General features: G+C 45.6%; 1 protein-coding gene across 1 annotated transcript; it reads left to right on the plus strand.

Moving 5' to 3' along the window:
- Positions 1-280: 280 nt before the first annotated feature.
- GAP43 (growth associated protein 43) lies at positions 281-24,514 on the plus strand (the record flags this gene model as incomplete). The annotated part of the gene is made up of 2 exons (XM_009870521.1): positions 281-899; positions 23,739-24,514. Coding segments are annotated over 2 exons (708 nt in total), but the record flags the coding sequence as incomplete, so codon positions are not given.
- Positions 24,515-24,792: the final 278 nt, after the last annotated feature.

The raw sequence follows: 24,792 nt of genomic DNA on the forward strand, positions 1-24,792 counted from the left end.
ACACAGCCAAGGTGCTCTCAGCATTGCTGACAGACATGTTGAGGTGTTTTAAATTCCTTTTACAAACCCTCCATGTGTCTGTCCAGCCCTCAGATGAAATTAGAGCCACCTGGCTTCAAACCTGTACCAAATTGCAAGGCTGCTTTGAAACTTGTCACTGGTTAGCAGGAGGGCAAGGTGGGACATTCCCCAAAAAAACAGAGCCTGGGCTACACCTGGAAAAATCTTAAATTTTCTCCCTGTTTTTTCCTCTGCCCTCCTTCCTTGTTCTTCTCTAAAGGTTGAAAAAAATGAGGACGGGGACCAAAAGATTGAGCAAGATGGCATCAAACCAGAAGATAAAGCTCATAAGGCAGCCACCAAAATTCAGGCCAGCTTCCGCGGACACATAACGAGGAAAAAGCTCAAGGGGGAGAAGAAGGGAGATGCCCCAGCATCTGAGACCGATGCTGCCGACAAGAAGGAGGAAGGTCCTGCTGGCGGAGCGGCCGAGAACAAAGAGAGCGAGGCTCCCACTGCCACAGAAGCAGACAGTGCCCAGCTGGAGGAAGGCAGCAAAGACAGCAGTGCGCCGGCGGAGGAGAAAAAAGGGGATGGAGCCACTGACACGGGCTCAGAGCAGCCAGCCCCACAGGCTGCCACTCCTGCTGCCTCCTTGGAGGAAAAACCCGCTGCTGCCGCTGCCGCTGAAACGGAAAGTGCCACTAAAGCTTCCACTGACAACTCGCCGTCCTTGAAGGCTGAAGAAGCCCAAGACAAAGAGGAGCCTAAACAAGCCGACGTGCCTGCTGCTGACACCACTGCCACCACCACCCCTGCCGCAGAGGATGCTACTGCCAAGGCAACAGCGCAACCCCAAATGGAGACAGTGGAGAGCAGCCAAACCGAAGAGAAGACAGGTGAGTGAGTGCCTTGCTAGGGAATGGGCCTCTCCGGAAATTACTGTCTCCCTTGGTCTCTTCTGTGAAGCTGGCCAGCAAGAGCTGGTGCGGGGTTTAGACTGAGGGTTAACAAGGGAATCCTCTTGCTGGGTTTTAGGGGTGTGGGGAGTCACATGTTCTTGCTTAACACCCTCCTCCCTGCTTCCCAGTAGCTTTTGGAAATAATGCACCTCCTCTTGAGGCTCCTATTCCTCTAGGTGGTGCCATCCAGCCCTTTTTTCCATGGTGGCAGGAGAGTGTCAGCCAGCTGGGAGGCTTGGAGGAGCTTGGGAGAGCTCTGTGAGCTCTGTATACGCTAAAGAGGGTGCTGAACCTTCTCAGGCATAGTAGCACAGGCAGCTCCAGTGCTGAGACCAGCTCACTGGAGGCTGCCAAGTTGAGCTGAAAAATCTCACAAGACAAAAGAGCTGTCATACTGCTGGAGGCTATTTAGCCATGCTGGTGGGATGGTCAAGAAGGAGCCAAAAGAGTCTTCTTTCCATCTGCTCGTAAATGGATGAGATTCAAGCACACTGGTACAATCAAATTCTACTCAGGAACATCTTGTTATCAGCATTACTTATAGTTTTTTGTGTTTATAAATACGTCAAGGGGGAGTGTTGGGAGGATGGAACCAGGCTTTTTCTGGTGACACCCAATGACAGGACAAGGGGTAATGGCTACAAGCTGGAACACAGAAGGTTCCACAAAAAATATTAGAAAAAAACTTTTCACTGTTAGGGTGACAGAGCAATGGAACAAGCTGCCCAGGGAGGTTGTGGACTCTCCTTCTCTGGAGACATTCAAAACCTGCCTGGACGCGTTCCTGTATGACCTACTGTAGGTGATCCTGCTCTGGCAGGGGGGCTGGACTAGATGATCTTCTGGGGTCCCTTCCAGCCCCTGTCATTCTGTGATTCTGTGATTCTGTGATTCTTTAATTTTATCCACGCCAGTACTTCTAGCCTCTGTACTTGGAGTAGCCCATGACAGCCATACTTGCATGAAGCTTTTAGATGTGTCAGCTGGATCAGACCCACATGGTAACAGGATCAGGTAGGGGAAGGGAAGATTAAAGGCCCTGACAACTCAGTGAGGGAGGACAGAAGAGAGGCACTCTAGGAGGTGTTTTCAATTCTTTGCTCCCGATCAAGTGTAATTCTGCTTAAGTAGTTCCCCTGGAAAGTGGTGAAAAGTTTTGGGAGGCAAAAGTGAGCCGTTTTGACAGAGGCATAATACAAACCATAAAGAAGAGCTGAGTTTCAGTTGTGCTACTGAGATGGGTAGAAAATGTGTCAAAGACCTGAGGATACTTTTGCTCTTGTTATGTACCTTCCTTATGCTATCAAAGAAAGAGAACATAAACAACAAAAAAAGGTAACATCAGAGGTAGATGCCACATGACACTCAATCAAGAGGCAGTGCCAAGTATAACTGGCCTCCACGTTCAGGAGACATTCAGTTGTATGGGGCATTCTGCATCCATTAGCTTGTTGGGGCAAAAATGTGGCATCTCACCTTGATCTTCGTGAACAGCCTGATGTAAATGTTACAGAGCCTCAGCATCCAGAATTGCACTTACGGATGTTTCTCAGTCATTTTATTTGGGCCACTACTTCTCATCCACAAATTACAATTCCCACTCTCTAATTAGACTTCCAAGATTCATAGCTATCTCTGGGCTTCAGGCAACTCCGGTTCTGCTCAACAAAGTAGACACATATGAAAGAACAGGTAACCAAAAGGGCAGATAAGTATGGGGAGAGCAGCTCATCTGGAACATTTATGATTTAAGGTGTGGACAAGGGGAGCGGCCTTAAAGACCCTGAGTCTAAACTGAACGTACATAACAACAAAGGGTTGCTGATTTTGCCTCCTTTCATTTAAACATTTCTAGAGATAAGCTTGGAAATTGCATCATCCAGGTTGGCTTTTTTTGTCCAGGTCTCCATCCCTTTGTTCTTTCCTTGTGTGATGGGTTGAGTGACAGAATAAATGTCAAGTGAATTGCAAAATCTAATTTGGTATATTGCATGCTGTACATGTGTTGTTTTTATACTTGGGCAAAGGTATAAACAAAGGAAAACATCGGAGAGCGTATCAGTGATTTGGTGTCCTCTGCACACAGTATAACAAGTGCTAATTAACTCTTATTTAAGACTCGAGATACCTTATTCCTAATCAGGAATAGCAATTCTGCTTTAAATTAATATTCTATTTTTATTCAGAGTAATTGGCTCTAATGGATAGAGCTGGAAATTTGTAGTAGCGGGCTATTTAATTTGCTTAATTTTACCTGCTTTTAGTCACCATTCATCATACAACGGCTTAATCCTATGCAGTATTGTAAATTATTTGCAGATATCTTCTCCATGTTCATGTTGGCTTTAGGGTCATTTGAAGTGGCTAACAACTCAAGGCCACACCATTTGAAGTGGCCATTTAAATGCATGATTTAATATACATTTGTACATGATACTGTTACTTATGTAAATATCCATGCAACAGAGTAAGTTGGAAAATCTACAATCAAATGTATATTTTAAAAATTTTCAGAGATTTCTTGTTCAAGACTAGTATGTGCATCTATTTATACTTATTCAGTATGTATGCAGTAGTACTCAAGCTTTCCAATGTTTGCAGAAAGCAAACAGGGAAGGTGTGTGACCACAGTCAAACTGACAGTCTCTTCAAAATGGTAATGAATATAGATTTTTTTCTATATTCCCATTCCAGTATCATATCAGCCACAAACTTGAACAGCTGGGTATGTGCCCCCAGAGCCGTCCAAGAAATAAATGTGGAAAAGATTAAATAGGCCTTAAAGTCCATCTCTCTGAGGATGCCGTTTCATGTTCTGCAATACGCAGTACAATGTCCAGAACAGTAAGAAGCTGCTTTCTCTTTAAAGAATATTACACAAAAGAGCATCATCACAGTATAAAATTTCACACAGACAATAAATATTTCCTGACAGAAACCCTATGTTTTCCTCATTCTATCTTTATCCTATTGCTCCCTCTCATCTCTTTCAATGTCTCTGTTTCTCTCTTGGTGCTTACTCTTTCCATAGGCTTAAAGACATTTGCCATGTCTTGATCTTCCTCCCAGTTATCTCCCAGCAAATGCAGCAGTGGTGGTTGCTGGCATGGCTGCGATGGTCATTCACAAAAGAGGGAGGGCTACCAAACGTCTGCCACTCCAGTACTCCTCTAGGCTGGGGACAGATCCTCTTTCAGCTTCATTGTCCCCCTTCTCCCACAAGTCATCCCCTTGGCTTTCAAAGGTCATCTCTTATTGCTTCTGTGATCGAAGGCTGGCACAGTAGTATGCAGTGTCAGGCTGCCAAAAATAAATCAAATTGGCTCCTAGCCAGTGTCATCGGTTGGCTGGTTGCCATGGTGTGCTTGGCTGCTACTACCATGAGGCGTGCCGACCGCGCTACTTTTGTGTGGTGATGTTCATCTGCCTTGAATTTTACTACAATGGCTGTGTCGTGCTATCTGTAGTTATCTTCCTGGTGCAAACACAAGCAAAAAGCAAGGGCATTTCATTTATATCCAGAAGAGATTCTTGCCTTTGTCTAAGGTCAGGACAAAAAAAAGACAGGAAGAGGGGGAAGGAATAACTATGAGATAAAGAGAAGTGCATGATTTTTAGTGCTTAATATTTAATGTTTCTGGAGTAGGGGAGAGGCTGGGGGATTCTTCATACCAGTTGCTAATTGCCCTGCCAGCCCTCAGCTCTCCTCGTGATTCAGTTCCACATACTCTACCTGTCTGTTGGTAATGGCTTAGGAAATGACTCCAAACAACTGTCCCATATTCACTGTTAGTCGATCTGGAACCCCAGGCACTCCCAGTTGTACAGGGGGCCAGTTTCTAAGCAGTCCTCAATGTATCAAAAAATAGGTGGAAAAACTAGATGGATTCTATTCTAGGTAAGACATGAAATGAGTCAGTGGGCTTTGTTCAGTAGCATGAGGGATTGATGTAAGAAGGACAATCTCTAGTTCTCTTCACATCTTTTCCTGGGTGACTTCCATGCCAAGAAAGTGCTCTCTTATCTGAGCATCCTTGCCAAGATTTATATTTATACGCTTTCTTGTTATGATCCAACTTTTGGCTCTTTCATGTTGGTATTATGCTTAGAGAGGCTCCCTTAGATGCCAACCTACTCAACAGGACAAAATTCGAAAGTGGTAGGAGGGAATTTATACATTACATATGGATGAGAAGGTGAAATTTATTCTAATCTAAGTTGCATTGACTTAAATCCGGAGAGTCTCTATCAAAGTTACTGGAAAGAACCTACATTAGTGCAGCTTTGAAGTGAGATCAGCATCCAGCACAGCAGACTGTAGAAGACAACGGGCTATATGGGGTGGAGAGGAGGTGAATGTCACACAGTGTTAGATTCTCTTTGTACTTTCCCAGGTTTTCAAGTCTCACCTCCAAATTTGGCTAGCTCTCACATCAAAAGCACTCTCAGATTGTTAGGTAAGAATACAACAAAGCCCAGAAAAGTGAAAGAGTAAATTGTGCCTAAGGAAACAAATGGGTCTTCTTTTGTTGGGAAATGAAGAATACTTTCTCTTTCTTGATGAAATAGCTTTACAATGGAGCAGTTTCACAGCTGAAGTGAAGAATCAGCCAGATTACAGTTGCTTTGCATGTACGCGGCCCAGCAGTTCCCCCAGGGCCCTGTATCCTGCAAGCAAGGAGCGCTGGGAGGCACCATCTTCACTTCCTCAAAGGGAGCAAGTCCCTATGGATCATTTTCCATGGTTTAGAGTTGAATCAGTTCTTTGTTTTCACTTCAATCAGCATATTGATAAAAGGACAATCCTTGCTGCACCTAGGGAGCATTGGCTGTATAAAGATTTGGAAAGGGAGACCATCTATTGTCGTGTGCCAGCTAGAAGGTACAGCCTGTGCTATGCAAGAGGATTGCAATTGTATAACTGGAATTCTAGTCTTGGCCCTTGGGTAGTGGGCATGAGGCAGAGCACCCTCAATGCCATTCCTCTTTCATGGGAGCTTATCTCTGGCAAACAAGGAAAGCAATGAAAATACAGTAGTCTTGCCATGACTGCCTCAGAGGGAACAACCCTAAGCAAGCATGCCAGCATTTTCTTGTCTGTAGTACTACTCCAGCAACAAAGGAAAAATATAAATGCAATTTAGATTATGGGCAGCATGCTGGAAAGTGTCAAAGTATGTGCCTAGTCCGCAGCTGCCCTGAAATTTTTAATCTTTGCCTTGCATCTATGTGGGTGTAAGCATTGCATATGTATTTCCCAGCCTGCTTTCCATTGGTGCACATAGCCATGTGAGGGACAGGATGAGGAAAGTGGAATGTCACAATTTTCCAGAGAATAGAAAACCTACACACTACCTGCTAGAATTGCAGGATTTCCTCCTCTTTGCAGTGAAATACTGTCTCTGGTTCCCTGTGTGCCTCAGGTCTGCTGTTTTCTAATGAGGTGCAGCTTGCCCCATACGGGTGGGAACTGCGCTAGTGATCTAGTAGTGAAGCAGGACTTGACCTCTTTTAACGAAAACCTCAGGTGACACTAAGCATATTTACTGAAGACAAGGCTGACTCTGGAAAAGGCCTCTAGAGGAGAGCAGGTTAACCCCTGTTTTGCACCGAGGGGGGTGCCAGTTCTTTTGGGACCTCAGTAAGATATGCATGGACACTCCAGGCCGCTTAGCTGGTTAATTTTGTGAATGGTGGAAATTATAGGAAAGGTGACAGCAATCTTTCATCCCTTCTGATGTTGGCAACTATGGCTTCTGCACTATTGACTGAGGCCCTCCTCATTGATCATGGCACGCTGCACAGAGTTCCTGTCCACGGGGAGGTTGGCCAGCCTCATTCTTCTTCACATCTTTGTAGTATTCTTCCAAAAAGAAACTATTGACTGATATCAAAGCTATCAGTGTTGTACATGCACAACACCACTTTCTAGATGACATACCAAGTTTCACTGAGAGCGTTACGCTCTTGCACATCTCCATAGGAAGGAGCTCTTACAAGCAGTACAGACAGGTGGTATTGTTTAAGGCAGCGCATACTAATGTCACAGCATGTGCTCATGTTGTACAGTGGTCACTCACACTAACGCAGAGCTCTCTACTGCCGAAGAGGACGGTTAAACTTCACCTATATTTTGAAATTGCTGTCTTGTTACAATGTTTTCCACAGTGACACCCTACATCTGCACTCAGATCATCTTCAGAAAATGCTCTGAAATCCCCACATGGGAAGAAGACTTCCTGCCATAAATGATAGCCAAATTCTCTGCTGAGAAGGGCTCAAGCAACAGACCAGTGGACAGAATAGACAGATGGACAATGAAATTTAAGCGGCAGCTGTTTGTTGCAGCTGCCAGCAGTGCTCTGCACCACCACCAGTGTCATCTCTTTACACTAGGATCAAGTAGGCTGAACTTTTCAGACAGATATGAGCTTGCAGAGTATCAGCTAGGATTAACAGCTCCAAGGAGCAGTACTTTAAAGGTAGCAGTACTGACTCTGTGGCACAGATGCCTGCTACATGCAGAGGAAAGGGATTGGGAAAGTTCACCAGGTCAGCCCAATCAGATTAGTTGGACATTCCTTGAGAGCTGTATAATAGGTGCATTAATACTGGATTATCAATAGCAGCGCAGCAATCGCTTCCAATCTCTGTGGCGACTCCACAGACTTCAGCAAGGTGAATCTAATTCCAAGGGTCCATGCAAATAACTGCTAAAGGAACATAGAAATTGCCAAGACAAATCAGACCTAACATCCATTTATTGTAATTCTTGCAGTGGCTAGCACCAAATATTGCTATGGGCAGGTCTGGGGTAAACTGCCTGTCTGCCGCCAGGACTCATCTCTGTCCTCTACTGCCTAGGATTTAACAATTAAAGCGTAACTGTGGCTTTATATGGCATAAATGAACAATATCCCGGTGACTACGTCAACAGCTTCCACAACTCCAATCAGCTGTACAATGGCCAGGAAGTTTAGCAATGAATTGGCCACCATTGTCTTAAATATTATTCTGTACTTGTGTTATGTCATAGAAAAGACCAAAAGCTTCTGATATCCCTACTTGTAACATCATACAATGTCCACGTATGCACAGAGGGTTTAGTACCATAGCCCTTGCTGCTCATCTCTTTCCTGAAGAAAACACATGCAGTCCTTTCAACTGCTTTTTACATTAAATTATTCCCACGCCTTTTTGCATCTTTATTGCTTTTCTCTACACTCCTTTTAAATCTGCAAATGTCCTTTATGTCACAGGGTGACAAATGTTGTGTACCTCAGTCCAGAAAAGGCTGTACTGTATACATGTATTTCCAGAGAGAGAATATTTCTTCTGTTTGGGTCCTCATGACAATCCTTACACACACCAACATCTTTGCTTTTTGAAGACAGGTACCCAATAAGCACCAATGACTGTGATGACCCAGATCTGTTGTGGACTTGGGAGTTCTCTTCTTTGTAAAGGCACTGCACAAATATTTTGTTCAGCCATATGATGATCTGTGAGATTGGGTAGTGGCCAAAAGAACCAAAGAAAATGTAGGCTGTGACAGAAGACTTACAAGTTAAGCCACTGACATCAGCTCTGTGGAATAGTTTACACCTCCACTTCTGGACCTCCAGTAGACCTGTGAAAGACCAACTTAGAGAAGCTCAATTTGAACAAGTCTAGACACAGTGTATTTCTGATGCTGCAAGCTGGACTTAAAGGAGGGCTTTCTCATTCCTTAGCTTTCTTCTGTGTTGGTGTGGAATGTCTTTTGGGCAGAAAATAGAGGAGACACTTAACAATAATCTGTGGGGAAAAACTGGGTGATAGAAAGTGATGCTATTGTGTTCTCTGAAGGGGAGTCTAGTCTGGTTTTGCAGGCTGCTAGAACTTTGGCTTTCTTCCTACTTCTGTATTCCCTGCTAAAGGCTCCCTTTGCATATGCTTTAGCTCTGATGACCTATACCATATAAAGAGCCTTGAATTTATGATCACAAAATGTGCATGTGATCTGTGGGAAAGTTTCTATTTTTCCCTTCTGTGTCCTTAGCTACATCCCTGTCAGCATGGGACACTGGAACAGAGCTGAAAATCTCAGCTGAGGTCCTGGCAGCCAGGAGCCCACATTGGACACCTGCCCTTTGCATGGCTGCAGGGTAGTCAGGAAAAGAACTGTGGAAGGCTGGACAGGGCCCAGAGATGGAAAGGAAAATGCACTTCTCCTAATGACAGGAAAAGTGACACTCAAGGCTTCATGTAAATAAGTCTTAGATAAAGGTCATAAGGTCCCAATTATCCAGTGTTCAAAGGACCACACACTTTCCAGCTGTACCTTGAGGCAATAGCAAATGAATCCTCTTTTCATTATGAAAGAAAGCAGAAGGTGTAAGATACTATTCAACCTCTCCATCATCCTTCAGCAAAACTCAGTAATTGGGAGTGCTAGTAATGACAACCGGACATTACCTGTAACCTACAGGGCTTAATGAAGAAGAAAATCTCTCTGACATTTGGAAGAGCATCCAAATCCCAATACTAAGCTGGTGCAGTGCTGCAGAACCGTAGCTGAAAATGCATTGCATGGATAGGGAAAAGGATGAGAGGGCAGGAGCGAGAGCTGTAACCAGTCAACACAAGTATTCCCCAGTGCTTCTGATTTTGGCAGAACTGTCTTCGCAGCTGTGAAAAATGTTTCAAAGACTTTACTGGATAGCCATTCAAAAATACGGAGTATGGAATAAAGTAAGAGTAATTTAAAGTTGAGGTGGTGGAAAGTACTTATAAAATCCTTTGCTGTTCTTAAAGGCTTTGGGCACCCATTGATTTGAAAATGACACAAGCTTCTAAGAAGGAGTTGTGAATGCAAGCTCATGTAGACTAAGTCTGTAACTGCCTGGTTTTTAAACTAGTATAGGACTCCATCCCCTCACTGGGTGTGGACTTAGAAATGAGAGACTATATATTTCAGCTTAGACACCCTGTGTTACCTATCCCAAAATGTCTCTTTCTGAGCTCCTCTACTTCCTCATTCCTTCCTCCCACCTTCTGCAGCCTGTTTGCAGGCAGCGCTCACTGGCTGTAGCTGCAGCTACGGAGTTGAAATCTAAGCCTCACTAACTTATATAAGGCTAGGATTTCACCTGTGATTTCAGCATCAATGTTGTAAGCAATTCATAATAATCTTCAGCCATCAGTGCTGAAATAAGGGATATGCCATATGAGACCAAGCCCTGGGCTGGAGCCTGCCCAGCTCCAGAAAGAAGTACGAGTTGAAGAAGTCTGTGGTCTTCATCTTAGATCTGCTCACCAATGTTTTGTATGTTTCTTCCCCTGGGAGAGACTCTGTGCAATATTGTGCTATTGGTCAATATTGTAATATTGATCTACTTTCCTTTGTGGTCGGAAGGGCGGGGACTGATCGGAGGGCTGCTATGAGGCTACCTTCAGTAGGACTGCTACAATTTATTCTGTCTGGCCCTTTGTCTCCTTCATGGTCATTTATTCAACTGGTACTCAAGGGATCCAGATGGCAAAAGCACAGCAAGAAGTAACTTCTTTATCACCAGTGAGCAGGCATGATCTCCTAACCCTGTACCACACCTGCTCAGTCCCGCACCTTTCCCACAACACAGGTCCTGGTGTCCAGCATGGATGTTCAGGGTTTGTGAGTCAGTGGGACTGGGGCGTGTTTGAGAGATCCTTCAGCAGCATTGACAGGTTTGGCAATACCTTTAAGCTTCTCTTTGCAGATGGAGGTACACTTTGCACAAACCAGCACTGCTGCCAAGCCTTCTTCGGAAGACTTACTGGTGTGACCAAACATGATGCCATGCACAGGGACTGAACTTGACCTCTTGTCTGTGACACAACGTCTCCCGAACACACCTGAGGGCCAGCAGGAAGGCAGGGGAAGAAGTGCACAGTGCTGCTGCTGAGCAGCACCACTTCTCTGGATGAACAGCAGACTGTGATCTCAAGAGATACAAACCTAGCACTGTTCACTGCACTCAATAAAGAGACATAAAATGAGAGAGAAAACATTTTTGTGCCTCAAGCTAGAAACCTTCTTCATGGCTGAAGCCAAATGACTATAAGAAAGATGGATGGAGCCACTGATTCTTACACCAAGAGACAAGGAGAAAATTCCATTGCCATTCCTAACTGATGTAGCATGCAACTACCTCTTGTCCTTGTTTCTAGCAAAACACATACACATGTTTCTATCAAACAGAGGAATCAAGCCTAGTCACAGTTCAAACCACCTCCATGCAGGGCTTCTCAGTTATGCTGAGCTGGAGTTTTTCTAAAAAGTTCTTTTCTTTCATTAAGGAATTCTTTAATTTGTCAAACCCAAATGTAGCGTACCAGTACCAGGAATGACAGGATTTGTAGTAAGAGAAATCTTTGCCTGCTTTTAGAGTAGCTAGGACATGAGGGTTAGATATTTCCTCAGTGGGGCAGAAGACAAGATAGGCCCTTGCCTTATCGTAGAAAGCTGAAATCCACTGAGCTTTGCAAGCAAGCCATTGGGCTGCTGGACAAAGTTTCCCCTGGTCCCTCATGCTGGAGCTGTTCCACTTTGTGTAAATTATTTATTATTTGCTGAAGCCAGGATGTGGAGTTTGGTCTCCCCTATTCCAGATGAGTGCCCTCATGACTGGTCTACAGAGTCAATGTTTTCCTCTGGCTCAATGAATATTTAATAATTTGTGGAAGTGGAACAGCTCCAGCAGGAGAGGAAGAATAAGAGAGACATGTTCATTCACGTGAATATCTCACAACATCGCTCTGTGACCAGCAGGCAGGACTCAAGCCAAGGACCTTTACAGCAAATAAAATCAGCCAGAGGACCAGGGGAGACAACACGAGCACAAAACGATGGGGTGCCACTTCCTATGCCTCACTGCAGTTTTTCAGAGCAATTTCAGAGCAACTCAGGCCTGATGGGTTCATGCTTCAGATAATGCCCTCTTCTGTGACTGCTGTTTTCAAAATGATGGTGCCCAAGCCCAAAGTATGGGCTGCTCCACCTTGGCCAAAATCTTAGAAGCTCTACAAGTGGGAGCTGTGATAACTCACAGCCTCTGTGGACCTGTGCTCAGCTGGGCTTCACAGCAGACTCTGGCTCTGCATGGGATAATGGAGGAGCAGCTACTGCTTAGCCCCACAGCTGAGGCAGAGCCACCTTGTCTGGCAGTGCTAGCAAGGGGACAGCCACGGCCATGACGAAATGGCCTTTGATGAGGGAGAGAAGCCTTGTCATTGTAGGCTAGCACAACAAAGGGCTGTCTTAGCACCCCACAAGCGTACTTCTTTCCACCGTATCAGACAGTACTGAGGAGGAGCTTTGACTCTGCCATTGACAACCGAGACATACCTCCTGCTCCAGGGTGTTAGGTGATGCAACCTGGCCTCATGTCACAGTGGCACAGCATGGGGCTGCCTCGCTAAGATCCCGTGAAGTCCCCCCAGCATTTGCAGCAGCCTCGCCAGGTGCCCTCATGTCAAGGCTGAATTCATTTCCTGCCTGATTGAATTGTCATTGCAAAAAGCCAATTAAACTGAGATGGCTACTGTGGGACATCTGCATTAGTTCACTTGGTGCGGCAGTCAGAAAATTCAGAGACTGGAAGGTCCCTCTCCAACTGGTCTCGTCGAGAGGATTTTAAAAAAAAGCTAACTAAAAAAAATTTGAATTAAAATCACAATTACTGATGGTAGTTGCCACCACCTTCGCAGGGAAGACTGCCACTGGCAACAAGATCATTCATTAAAGTTTTTCCAGTCAGCTCCCTCCTTTCCTCCTGCTGTGCAGCTCAGCTCTCTGAAAACATGCAGTGCCAGTCATGGGGCTGCCCTCCTTTTCCCTAGGGCTGAGCGTTTACTGGGCAAGCATCACCACACCTCAGATCACAGAGATTTCTGGGGGCAGAAGAGGCAGCTATGCAGTCCAGCCTCCCACCTTGGCTGGTGGCTTTTCACCTCCCATCCCTTAGGCTTTCTCACAGGCACTCAAGGGAGAAGGTGACAGATCAAGTAGGATCTGGACTTTGCAGTATGAGCTGAGGAAAGTGTCCAGCTGCACACTTAGTTTTGCAGGATGGGTGCTGTGACTTCCAACCCTGGAGGGCTGTGATTAAGCAGTCCCAAACAGGGGATTTTGGGCAGAGAGGAGTGTTGCTCCACACCAGTAGTGCTGCTCTGCTTTGTCTCATAAGTGGGGATTTCACCACAAGTACTTATAGTTCAAAAAGTCTCTTCGGGTGTCCAGGCTGTCATAACACATGTGATGACCTCCTCCTGTTGAAAGAAAAAACAAAGGCTCTCAGGAGCTTCGGTGGGTAGAGCATTAAGCCTGAACTGTCTCCTAGAGAGCAGCGGCTGTGTTTCAGTGTCCATTCTGCACAGAACACGTTAGGATCCTAGGTATGTGCACACCAGCTGTGCGTATGGGAAATATTAGTAATATCTTTGATGCAAAGAGATGGTGCTGTTGATGTTGCAGCTGCTAGGAACAGTTAGGAACAAGATGACTGTGGAAGGCCTGACAACAGGCACTTAATTCATTTTAGCATCCAATTTGCAGAGCCTTGGTGGATGATGATGGACAGAAACAAACTAATGATCCCTAAATGAAATTTTTCCTTCATTTAAACACAAAATGGGAGGATGGCAAAGGGAAGAAAAAGAGACATTTTATATCCTCTCCTTGATTGTAATTCCCTGCCTTCAGCTAGATCAATATCGTTTCTGCTGGAGATGGAGGCTGCCTCTGGTTTCCATGGCAATCTGGTTGTTGGAGGCTTGCAGGCACCATGAACCCCCAGTTTATCAGCCTTCTAGGCTTTAATAATGGAGACCAGCAGTCAGGCAGCTTATGAATGGCACATGTCTTTTGAGCTGGGGGAAGGGAGACGGAAGCGTGGTTTGTAGTAAGGCGCTGCAGCAATTTGTTTTGCTGCCACCGACAGCTGAAGGGGGAGGAGCAGTGCATAAATTCTGGATGCACTAAAGGAATTTCTCTACCTTTTTGCTGCAGTTAGAGAAAATTTCCTCCTCTGGCCTCTTCTCCCTGGCTGACTTTGCCGGGGTAGGGGAGGAAAGCAGCCTCACAGCTGGTCCTGTGTGATGAGGTGGGAGCTGTAGATGGAGAACCCAAAGGCTCTAGCATTCTGCACATTTCCTTCCTCTCCTTAGCGCTCTTTATTTCAGGATCAGCAGTGCGTGAATGCCAGCAGTCTGCCATGGTTTTGGGTTCATTTTTATCCCCCTACTGATCCTACTACAATTGCCAGGCTCATCAGCAGAGCTGTGAGATGGGCAGACCTCTGAGGATCTGATCTGTCTATCAAACTTCTGTCACTTGCTGTGCTATTCTCTGTGTCTCTGCCAAGCCTCTCCAAACCCAAACCTCCATTCCCTAGGTGTTGTAAACTTCAGTCCCAGAATTAATTTCTTTACTAGAAATATCCTGGCTGCACAGGAATCGCTATCAGTCACTTCAAGAAGGCTGCATTTTGCTTACTTGGCCATGACCTACTCAGGCTATTTCAATTCCTTCTTATCTTTCCTCTGATTTCTCCCCTGTGATCTCACAGCGCAGCCACCCTAAAGAGGGTAAAGAATAAACGGATATGTTTTATCAGGACCTTGTTCTTCTGTCCCCTCACATGCTCTCTGTTTCTAAAGCATCCTCCAAGAACTTAACCCGGCAAGGAGGAAAAGATGGGTGACACAGAAGAATACACAGAAGAATTCATGAGATGGGGACGTCCCGTTTTCCAACGTGTATGCCAGGAGCAGCTGCCAACTGTTATATTCCACAGCTGGAAGCAAGTAAAAACCTTTATATTCAAGCTGTTCAAATCACAAGGTATTTAAGGAATTAAAAAGAGTGGCTTTTCTGATCTGCAGGACCTATGTGAAAACAACAGGGGCACAGGAAAAGAGTAAAGAACAACTTGTGGGTTATTTCGTCTTAGATTTCCCTCAGGTGAAGTAATGAACACCTTTCTTCTATCTGCCTTCCTCTGATAGCTGCCAAGTGGTATTGCTGCACTTCCAGTTTTGGCTTGAAATTAAGATTTTGTGGAGTTTCAGAACTCACAGGACCAAGGCATCACACCTATAAAAGTGCTGCTGTGTGCAGAGTGGTTGGTTGAGATGCTGGGATGAAGAGCCAAGGCTACTCAGCCTCCTGGGTACACCACAGGCTTCTGTGTGACCACAGCCCGGTTATTCATACTTTGCACACTCTAAAATGTAGATAAAAGCCTTCGCTTTCTTCACTGGATGCCACAAAGATAAAATATCTTCCTGATTGTGAGTTAGGCCATTGTTGTGGTGACGAAGACTAGATAAATAGTTACATTGCTAGCTGCCTGTAGCCACTTGGGAAGGTCACAATGAAGGCAGCTCTTGACATTCACAAATGTGTGGCTTCATCATAAATGTATGATCTGGATATTATGTCCTGATTTGCCTTACATATCCAGTACTATATGGATGTTTTATCTAAAAAGACCAGTATGCTATCTTGCTAGAAAGTCAGGCAGTGGATAATGAAGAACTGTGGTCTGAGCACCTGCAGAGGCATCTTTGCCTCTGGCTCACCCGTTCTGGGGAGATGAAGAGGCTGGCAGGTATGAACCTCTCCCAAAGGGAGCCTTTCTGCTCCATCAGGGCAGCTGAGCAACTGATTAGGAACAACATCAGCTGTGACCTCAGCTGATGGCTGAGAATACAAGTCATTTCCCATTTCTCCACTTCAGTCACCGTGGCTGTAAAGAACGTGGAGCCTTGGTATGAGTCTGTCAAGGTCAGCACCTTTGATGCTGTTTGGCAAGGGCCACTGCATACCAGTGTAAAATATCTCCTTCCAAGGTACCTTCATCCCAAAAGGACTCTTTTACCTCTCCTTCGACTGCTGTATTATAGAGTCTCCCACTTGTCCACCACTTTATGGGAGAAGCACTATGATAGATCCCACTGCTGCGAGGTGGGAGCACTCTGTCCTCCCTGGAGCTGCATTTGCTTGTAGCAGTAATGGTGGCCAAGAGAGAGGCAGTGTTAAAGGAGATCTCACTATCTGAAAACTCAACCACTCCAAATAACCAACCCAGGTAGGCTTCTTCAAAGCCTAGCTAGATTGCAATTACTCAGTTATAGATACTTAGGAAGGAAGTTTAGGCCAGAAGTGCTGGTAACAGGCAGGAATAAATGACCAGCCAGCAGCAGGCATGTCATTTGTCTCAGCTTTCATGCCTGGCTTCCCTTGGGTGTGGGAAGGAAACGACAATGGAAGAAAGAAGGAAAGCCACTTCTTTCCCATTCTCCGGGAAGCAAAAAAAATTGCAAATGTAGCTGTAACAGGGTTAACACCTCACATTCACGAGGATCATCCTCCCTTTTCTCTCTCTACCGTGTCTTCCTCCACCACTCCCATTTCTCTGGAGACCTCAGTGCTCCCTCCTGTCAGGCAAAGTTGGGGGGTTTCCATGGCAACCCGGCAGCTGGTGTCTAGACAGTGCGAAAGATGCTTTGCAATGGAGCTTCGAGCCTGACTCCCCTCAGCACCCCCTCTCCACCGCTGCCCACCCTGAGCATTTCTCCCACCCCTCCCTCCCTTTCCATCTACTGCACACACGGATGCCAATGCAGAGTGGGATTTCTGTGGTGGTGCCAGAAGAAGAAAGGTGCAGGGTGGGAAGAGAGGGAGAGGAAATCCCTAAGCCACTGGCTCCTCAGCCTGACAAAGTGCAAAGTCAGCTGGGATGACAGAACTGGGGCTAGCTGTTCTCTTAGGATTTAGCAGGATCAGAAGAAGAGGCAGCCATCCAAGCTTGGATCAAAGTCACCAGCCATGGGACTGGCAGAAGTTGTGTTTTTTTCTCTCTAGTGCAGCAGCTGAGGTTGGTATACGTGACGCTGAAACAAAGATGTGGCGATCCAGGAATAAGAGGCCCAAACTACCATGTATTGTGTACATACTGAACTTTTTGTTTTAACCTTAACAGACTTCTTTGCCTGCTTCTTCCCAGTAGTTACTGGATAACTTCTCTGGACCTCCTGCCTGCTGCTTGCAGTGGGGACATCCATCCCCACCACCTCATTGCAGGTTTTGCCAAGGGTATATATATATAGGGGCAAACCCTTGGCAAACCCTTTGTCAAGGGTATAGAGATCTTCCAGGTGCCATGTGCCCACCAGGACCCCCAGGGCTCACAGGAAAAAGGTGGCACCTTAGGTCTGTCTGTAGTGAGGGAGGAATTCGCTAGGGGTTTGGGAGAAATCATGCAAATCAGTCCCCTGGATCAGACACAGCCACTCACTTGAAATACCCAATTCCTTCATTTCTCAGTGTGGTGCTGGGCCAGCATAAGTCTGCCAGTTTTCAAAAGCAGCGAGTAGGGAGGGCGTAGGTTTTTAGCACTGAATATGACACATCGTAGGGCTGACTGCAATGGGCTAACTTTGCTCAGGAAGAGAACTGTGTAAGCAACAGCTCTGAACCTGAAGTACATCTCATTTTAGCAGTCTCAGACCTACTATCGTCTGCCTGGAATCAGCTTCTGGCTGGCTCAAAGGACAGATGGATCAGGACAGATGAATCAAGCTGTGAAGCCTGGATCCAAATCTGGATCCAAATGTCATTAAAACTAGGAGAGACTTGGGTCAGGGATTTTAAATAGGGCTTTTGAGTGCTCCTTACCCTCAAAAAAAAGTCTTTAAACAGAACCATCTCTGGGGGAGACAAGGTCTGCTTGTAGCAGGGCAGGAAAATCAAGATTAATATTTGGGAGCAAAGAGGAGACCAGACAAGGCACAGGTTTTCAGTTCCATCTCTAACCAAACTGTAGTTGGCAGAGGACAGAGAGAGAAAGGAGTGAGCATGACAAATGCTAGAGAAAGAGTGGTGGCTGAGTAGGTCTGGGCAATACATAAGCATGAAGGCATGGGAGAGTTCTAGCCGCACAATCAATAGCAGCAATAATCCTGCAAACAGTGGGAAAGCAGCAACAGCAAAATCCCTGCATCTGTGGTAGAATCCCAGAGTGTTTGTGCAATTTCTCTTCTCTTGGCATCGGCTGTGGTAATTTAAAGATCTGCAGTGGAACAGAGACAAAAAGGAAAACAAAACCCAAGCCACCAGCCACAAAAGAAATGATCAGCAGAGAGGTTGCTGCTACTATGGTCATAAACTGATGTCTGCTCTGATTTAATTAATCTTGGCAAGTCAGACGGGAGCTGGGCAGGTCCCAAGAGACAGTGTTTTACCCGGAAATCCACTCAACCTAATTTCACTAATGTAGGGCAGTGGAGAGACTTGGAGAGGAGCCTGCACACTCAGCCATTAGAGCACAGCATAGGCAAAAGCAGCTGGAAGTACCACCGTCCAGCAAAGCTGCTGCTTGCATGCTTGCTTCAGCTTTACAGCAGCCAGAGCTGCATATGTTCGAGGTGTTTGCTCCCCAGCAGGTCTCACAGACATGACTTTTCCTTTCCAGGAAATAAATGGAGTGCTGAGGGGCAGGAGCTCCCTGTTTCAGCGAGGATCTGTAGTTCACTTCTGCATTGTTTCTCTCCCATGGGTAAGGCAGTTCCCTAGCAGGTCTCAATTGGAGGTGTAGGTACGAAGCATGTCTCCAACACAGCTGGGAAGCAAACATACTTCAGCATTTCCCACCATGCAGCTCTATCGCTTAAGCAATTCTGCAGTCAAGACGTAAGGTTTGTCTGAGGCTGCCCAAAAGGTTTTCTCAATTTGGCTGCCCCATCCAGGATGCTGGAAGTGAGAGTGGTGGCAGCTCAGCTCACAGATGCCTGCCTCTTTGGCAGAATTATCTCATGCTATAGGATGATTTGGACTGCAGCACAAACTTCAAAAGACTGAAACAAAAGGCAAAACTGCAAAACTGTCTCTGGGGAGGACTACAGGAACAGTGCAAGTGATGACTGACATGCATTCCCGCTCGGTCCCCATGTGTTGCCTGGTCTCGTCGAGAGGTGGCGTCCCTGCCCAAAACAGGGAGGTTGGACTAGATGATCTCTAAGGTCCCTTCCAGCCTATGCCATTCTATGATTCTATGATTCTATGATTAAAACAACTGTGAGGGTGATGATTGCAATTACAAAGTAGGTGGGTTTTGGTTTTGTTCTTGTTTTGGAGTCTTTTTTTAGCTTTTTGATCTAGCCATAAAAAATCCTTCAGGACAGTTTTTATTTTCAACCCTTCCTCAAGCTCCTTTTGCTTCAGCTGAATGTCCCCTCCTGTTCTCTCTCCTCCACGCATACACATGTTGTGTTCTCATTTTGTGAGTTTAGTCCCTTCTTTTTGCTCTATGGCTGTAGAGCAAAGGTGGATGCCCCCACCTTGGCTTGCTGAAGATGTAGCTGTTCGCAGGCTTCAACTCCTTTTTTCCTAAAGTAGGCATCTAAATAGGTCAAGTTAAGAGTCCTAGAATTATCACATTTATTTCAACTAATTAGAAAGGGAGGAGAGCGTGAGAAGGTTGGCTGGAGATATCCCTGTGTAGATACCTCGAGTTAGATGAGAAGTCCAACCACTTCCACTTCAACTTTCCCATTTAATGATCTCTTCACATGCATCCCAGTGCTGCCCCAGTCCAGGTCCAACTTAAGAAGTACCTCTCTGCCTCCTTCTTGTTCTCTCCCTTGCAAGTGGACACAGGAGACTGATTTTGCAAGAGGAGATCTCACAGTGCTGGCATGCCCAGAAGGGAGACAATTTTAGGCAGGTGGAAATTTGGCCACCCAAGATGAAATGCTTTTGTTCTCAAGCAGGGGACAGAACATTTTGCCTAAATGCCCAGGATTCTCACCTGCTTTTTTTGGTCACCTTTTATGCCTATTCCAGCAAAGCGCAAAGTGAACATAAAATGCCAAGGCTGTGCAGTTCTATCTCTATAGCTGAATCTATCCACTACAAAACAACAGATGTGTGAGCCCAGAGTTCAAGGAAGTGGGAAATCAAGACTGGTATTGGGTAAAAAGCAATGCAAGAAATATCCTCTCAGAGGTATGGAATCCCCAGGATAACTATCTACTAATCTTCCCAGGGATACCTTGCCCTCCTTTGCTGGGACACTGAAAACTAAACTGGAGAAAACCCTAGAGAATATGCTGCAGAAATAGCCTACATCCAACAAACTGGTGAATGGTGAGTCAGATAAACTGCCTCACCTCTTCTCATGAATCAGAAGCTGCTGTTAGCTGGCCCTGATGTCAGTAGGGTTGTGCTGCACTACTTCTATTGCACAGAAAGAATCCTTTTCACTGCTGTGGTTTAGCAGTGCCACAACTTGAACTTTTTTTTTTGTGCCAAATTTTTTATCCTTTGTCATAATCCTTCTTGCTAAAGTTCATTACTCTATAATAACACCAGATTGCTTCTTTTCTCTCATCCTGAAGATCAATGAAATGCTACTAAAGCTGCTAGGAAATAAGACATAGCTTAGCAAGGTGTTGCAGTGCGTACAGTATTTCCTCTTACTGCTTCAGCACCAAGCAAGGAAAAAAGAGAGAAAGTGACTGGCTGAATTTACTGTAGTAATCTCTATTCAAAAAGGTAGACCTCTTGTTTATACTTGGGACATCCACAGTCACAAAAATTTGCTCTGGTTTGCCGCGTGTCCAGAATTTGGTTTGTATGATTCTTCTCTGTTGGTATGATTATGATAAAGTGACTTTAAATCCTTTCTGCTGCTCCATGACCTCAGAGTCAGTGCAGGCTATTTCAGCCATGGCAGAAACCAGGGCAGTCTCTGGGCTGCTTCAGCAGAGAGTCGTCTGCCTTCCACTGACTTCTCCCCACAGAAGAGAAACTGGGGCAGTGAGACACCCCTGCACAATTCATCTGCTAGCCAGGGATCTCTAGGCATCATGAACACTCTCTGAAAATTTTATTTGCCACTATGGTGAGCCAACAGGGAACAAAACAGGATGGAAAATTGTGTTTCAACCTGCCTGCTTATCCTAAGAGCATGGGAAACATGAGCTTCACGGAGGCTGCTGGCTCCCCAGCTTTGAGTGCCACCAGATTTCCTGCCCATCTTGCTAGGCCAATTGTCAAGAGCCTGCCTCTGTAGGAGCTGGACCCCACTTTCAGCTGCTGATGTAACAGGGGCATCTGCGTGACTTCGCGGTTTGTACATCTTGGCCCAGACGCTCAGTACTGCAGCAGGTATGCAAGTCCTTCCAGTGTCTATCCCTGTGCTTGCTACATCACTGGCCCTTCTGTTGTGCTGTCTTAAGGGGACTGCTGGCTATGAACTGGGCATGTTTTCACTTGGAACACACAGGAAGTGTTAAACATAATGAAATACAGTGTCAGGGCTTTTGTTCCTCAAGTTGCATCACCTATCCTTTGCTGCTCTTTCATTCATCTTGCATTTATGTGTAGAAAAAAACCCAGAAATTCTGCCTTACTGGGATCTATCAGAGCCTTATAGCAACGCATGCTTTGCTGCTAGCTAATGATAGTCGTTTGGCTCACATTTCGAGGTAGTTGGTAGTGCATTGGGATTCTGCTCTTGGCTCCATGATTCAACATGTCTCTTGCTATGAATGCCTTGGAGAAGAGTAGGATTAGAAGAACTCACCTTTCTCCCCAGCGGAGTGTGATCAAGTCATTCAGGAATATTAACAAAACTGGGGCAAGTTGGCTTGCTTTGCCTTGCAATGATACTTCCATCCTATTTTAATCAGTAGCCTATTTTTGTCTTTGATTCATGATTGTATCTGTACCATGTCTAAGAGTCCTTGAGTAGCATTCGGTTTAGCTTTTTGGTATCAAGAGAAAGAAAGTCCGCAGATTATTTTTGCTGTTGGGGGATTTGCAGGTGCAGGGGCTCAGGCCACGGGGATGTTCCCACAGACTTCTTCCTCTTGAAAAATCAGCAGTCAGAGTTTACTAAGACAAAACGTATTTGAAGGTCCAGAAGCAGAGCCTATAATGATCATGAAAATGTTTCAGGTTAGGAAGTTACACATATCGTAAAGGTGATCCGTATGGAAATAGTGCCTAGGAGCATATTTAAAAGCAAGGCTAAAGAGCTGAGGAGGAGAGGGAAGAGGGAATGCAGCACCTACTGCCAGTCTTGGAAGCAAATACAAGTCTGCCATCTGATGGCATCGAATGGACCAGGCCAAAATGCTTAAACGGTGCCAGTAATGGAAATCGTGCATCCCAATTAGCATTCTCACTAATGCTAATCATGGGTGTGAGGATACTAATCTTCACAAATTGAACGTTGGCATGTGAACACCTGTATTGTTAAGTTGACAGCATGGGTCACGGTATCATTTTTGACTCTGCCAACAAGCTTTGCCCCAGACGGCTCCCAGGCACAGCCACCCTGTTTTGGAGAGTGAGAGTTAACTGTATGGACACAAGCTATGTTGTGCTAGCTGGCCTCAGGTTCTGAGAGTAATCCTTGGCCCACTTTATTTGTTGGTATAACATAATCTGATAGCCCATCAGGAACTGTCTGGGGACCCCACAGGCCTCTCCGAATGACCACTGGAGATACAGTGATGCTACAAAGGTATGCCCAGTGCCAGCACTGAGGTAGGTGACATACCAATCCTGTGGTCTGTCCCGCACCACCTAGCCCTTCAGCACTCGTTTCTTTTCACTGTTCTTTATCCCAAGTCCATAATGATGCTGATTACTTGGCCTCTCCATGGTCTGAGTGGTGGTAGGGGTTTGTCAGCGAGGAATGAGGAGAGATGGTGATGGAGCAGACTAGCCACTACAGTGCATTAAGACCCTTGTGCATGAATCTGCCTTACAGTCCTGCAGCCCTGGGTGACCCATCACCCTCTTCTGCAAAAAGCAATCCACACAGTGCATAGACCTTAGCAGGGTTTCTGAAAGAGGTTTGGGAACATGTTAGTGTGCTAATACATACAGCTAAAGATGATGAGAGCTAGTCAACAGGAACTCAGAGAATTAAATCCATCCTGCTGCAATGGAGGAGGCATGATGTCTCAGGCTAGATGAATCCAGCAGTAAGATCACTCCGGTTTGAGAGACACTCTAATTTGCCTTGACCCTTCTGGCTGTCTCTGCCTTCCCCTTGGTTCTCATCCCCTGTGTAGTTCATTGTAGGATTGCTCCTAGTGTTCATCATAACTTCTTGTGTGAACGGTGTGCCAGACCAAGGTGTCTGATTGACAGACAGACCCAGCCTCCAGTTCCACTCATTGCTTCCCCTCAGGGCAGCTATACCTTCGAAAGGAGAGCCCAGAAAAATGGAGATACATTACAACCTCCTGGGTGAAGGATTCCGTTCTTGAAGGCTAGAGACATTTCTCTAGATCTATGTTCAGTGTAAGAGAAGTCCGAATTACAGATTATAAAATTTTTCCTTCTGGATCTTGCAAACTTCATGTGTTTGTAGAGTTTTCTCTTCACGACCTCTTTAAGTCTTGACTAGGATGATCTGTAGCGGTAGTTAGAGAGCAACAGTTCAACAGTGGTTGGCACGGTCAGTGGGGTCTGTAAAAGGGCGTGTGATCTAGCTGGTAACCCAAGAGCCTGCTCAGGGCACCTAATGAAATGAGTGGTGGTTGCCTGTCATGCTGGGCAGCTCCTTCCAGTCACACATGCTTTCTGGCGGGGTTCTTTCCGTGTTGCAGAAATGTCAGGGACTTGCAACCTGGGTCGCTTTGGGGACAGAGAAGCCATGTGATGGCTGTATGCACATGCAAGATGCTCTAGATCGTGGCTGACTAACCCTGGACCATCTCTTTCCCCACTAGATGCTGTAGAAGAAACCAAACCTACTGAAAGTGCCCAGCAGGAAGAGGTGAAAGAAGAAGAGAGCAAGGCGGACCAAGAAAATGCCTGAACATTAAGAAATGACTCCCCATTGCCCCTCCCTCCCTCCCCCTATCCTCTATCCTTCCTTCCCACCCCAATCTCAATCTCCCCCCTTCCTGCTCACACCTGTGAGCCTGTCCATCCCTCTCCCATTCCCACTTAAACCCTTTTTCTCTCTGTGTGGCAAACATTTAAAGAAAAAAAAAAAAAGCAGGAAAAATCCCAGTCAAACAGTGTGGCTTAAACATTTCTTTGTTTCTTGGTGTTGTTATGGCGAGTTTTTTGGTAATGATGATCCAATCATTTTGGGAAAATTCTTGCACTGTATCAGAGTTCTTTGACCTGGCGCGTGCGTGTGTCTGTCTGCCCACCGCGAGCGCTCTCTCTCTCTCTCTCCCCTCTCTCTCTTCTCCAAGTGTGTGTGTGTGCAATGTTACGTTCATCCGAGGAGTCCAAACTTATCGAGTGAGTTAAAACAAAAGAGGAACAAAAAATCCTTTTCTTCCTTTTTCAATGTGATGGAATGAACAAAAGAAAAAAAAGAGCAAAAAAAGACCAAACCCAACAAAAAAAGAACGAAAAATAATACTAAATCCCAGTTTGTTTTAAGAACTAAAACAACAACAGAAGAAGTGCCAATTAGCATAATGCTTGGCTCCAGGCTCCTTTTTCAAACTGAACAATAATTATAATAAATGAGAATAATGATCATTAATACCACCGTGTCGCATTTCTATGCTGCCGTACATCCTGCTGGCCTGCGGTCTTTGGTGGGTCACTACTTGCATGGCCCTGCTGTGCTCTTTGGCCACCAGTCAGTGCCCAGCTGCTCTCCCTGGCACTGCTGAGGGGATTTTTAAGGGAAGCAGGCTTGGATTTTGAGTGAAGTGTTAGCACCGACTAACATAAAAAATGAAAGTAGCAAGATCAGTTTTAGGAAAGAACAAAATAAGCGATCCTCTAGGAGACCTCTAGGCCGTGATTGGGAGAAGT

This window comes from Apaloderma vittatum, unplaced genomic scaffold (genome assembly GCF_000703405.1).
Source record: "Apaloderma vittatum isolate BGI_N311 unplaced genomic scaffold, ASM70340v1 scaffold18855, whole genome shotgun sequence".
In the NCBI taxonomy this organism is placed as follows: domain Eukaryota; kingdom Metazoa; phylum Chordata; class Aves; order Trogoniformes; family Trogonidae; genus Apaloderma; species Apaloderma vittatum.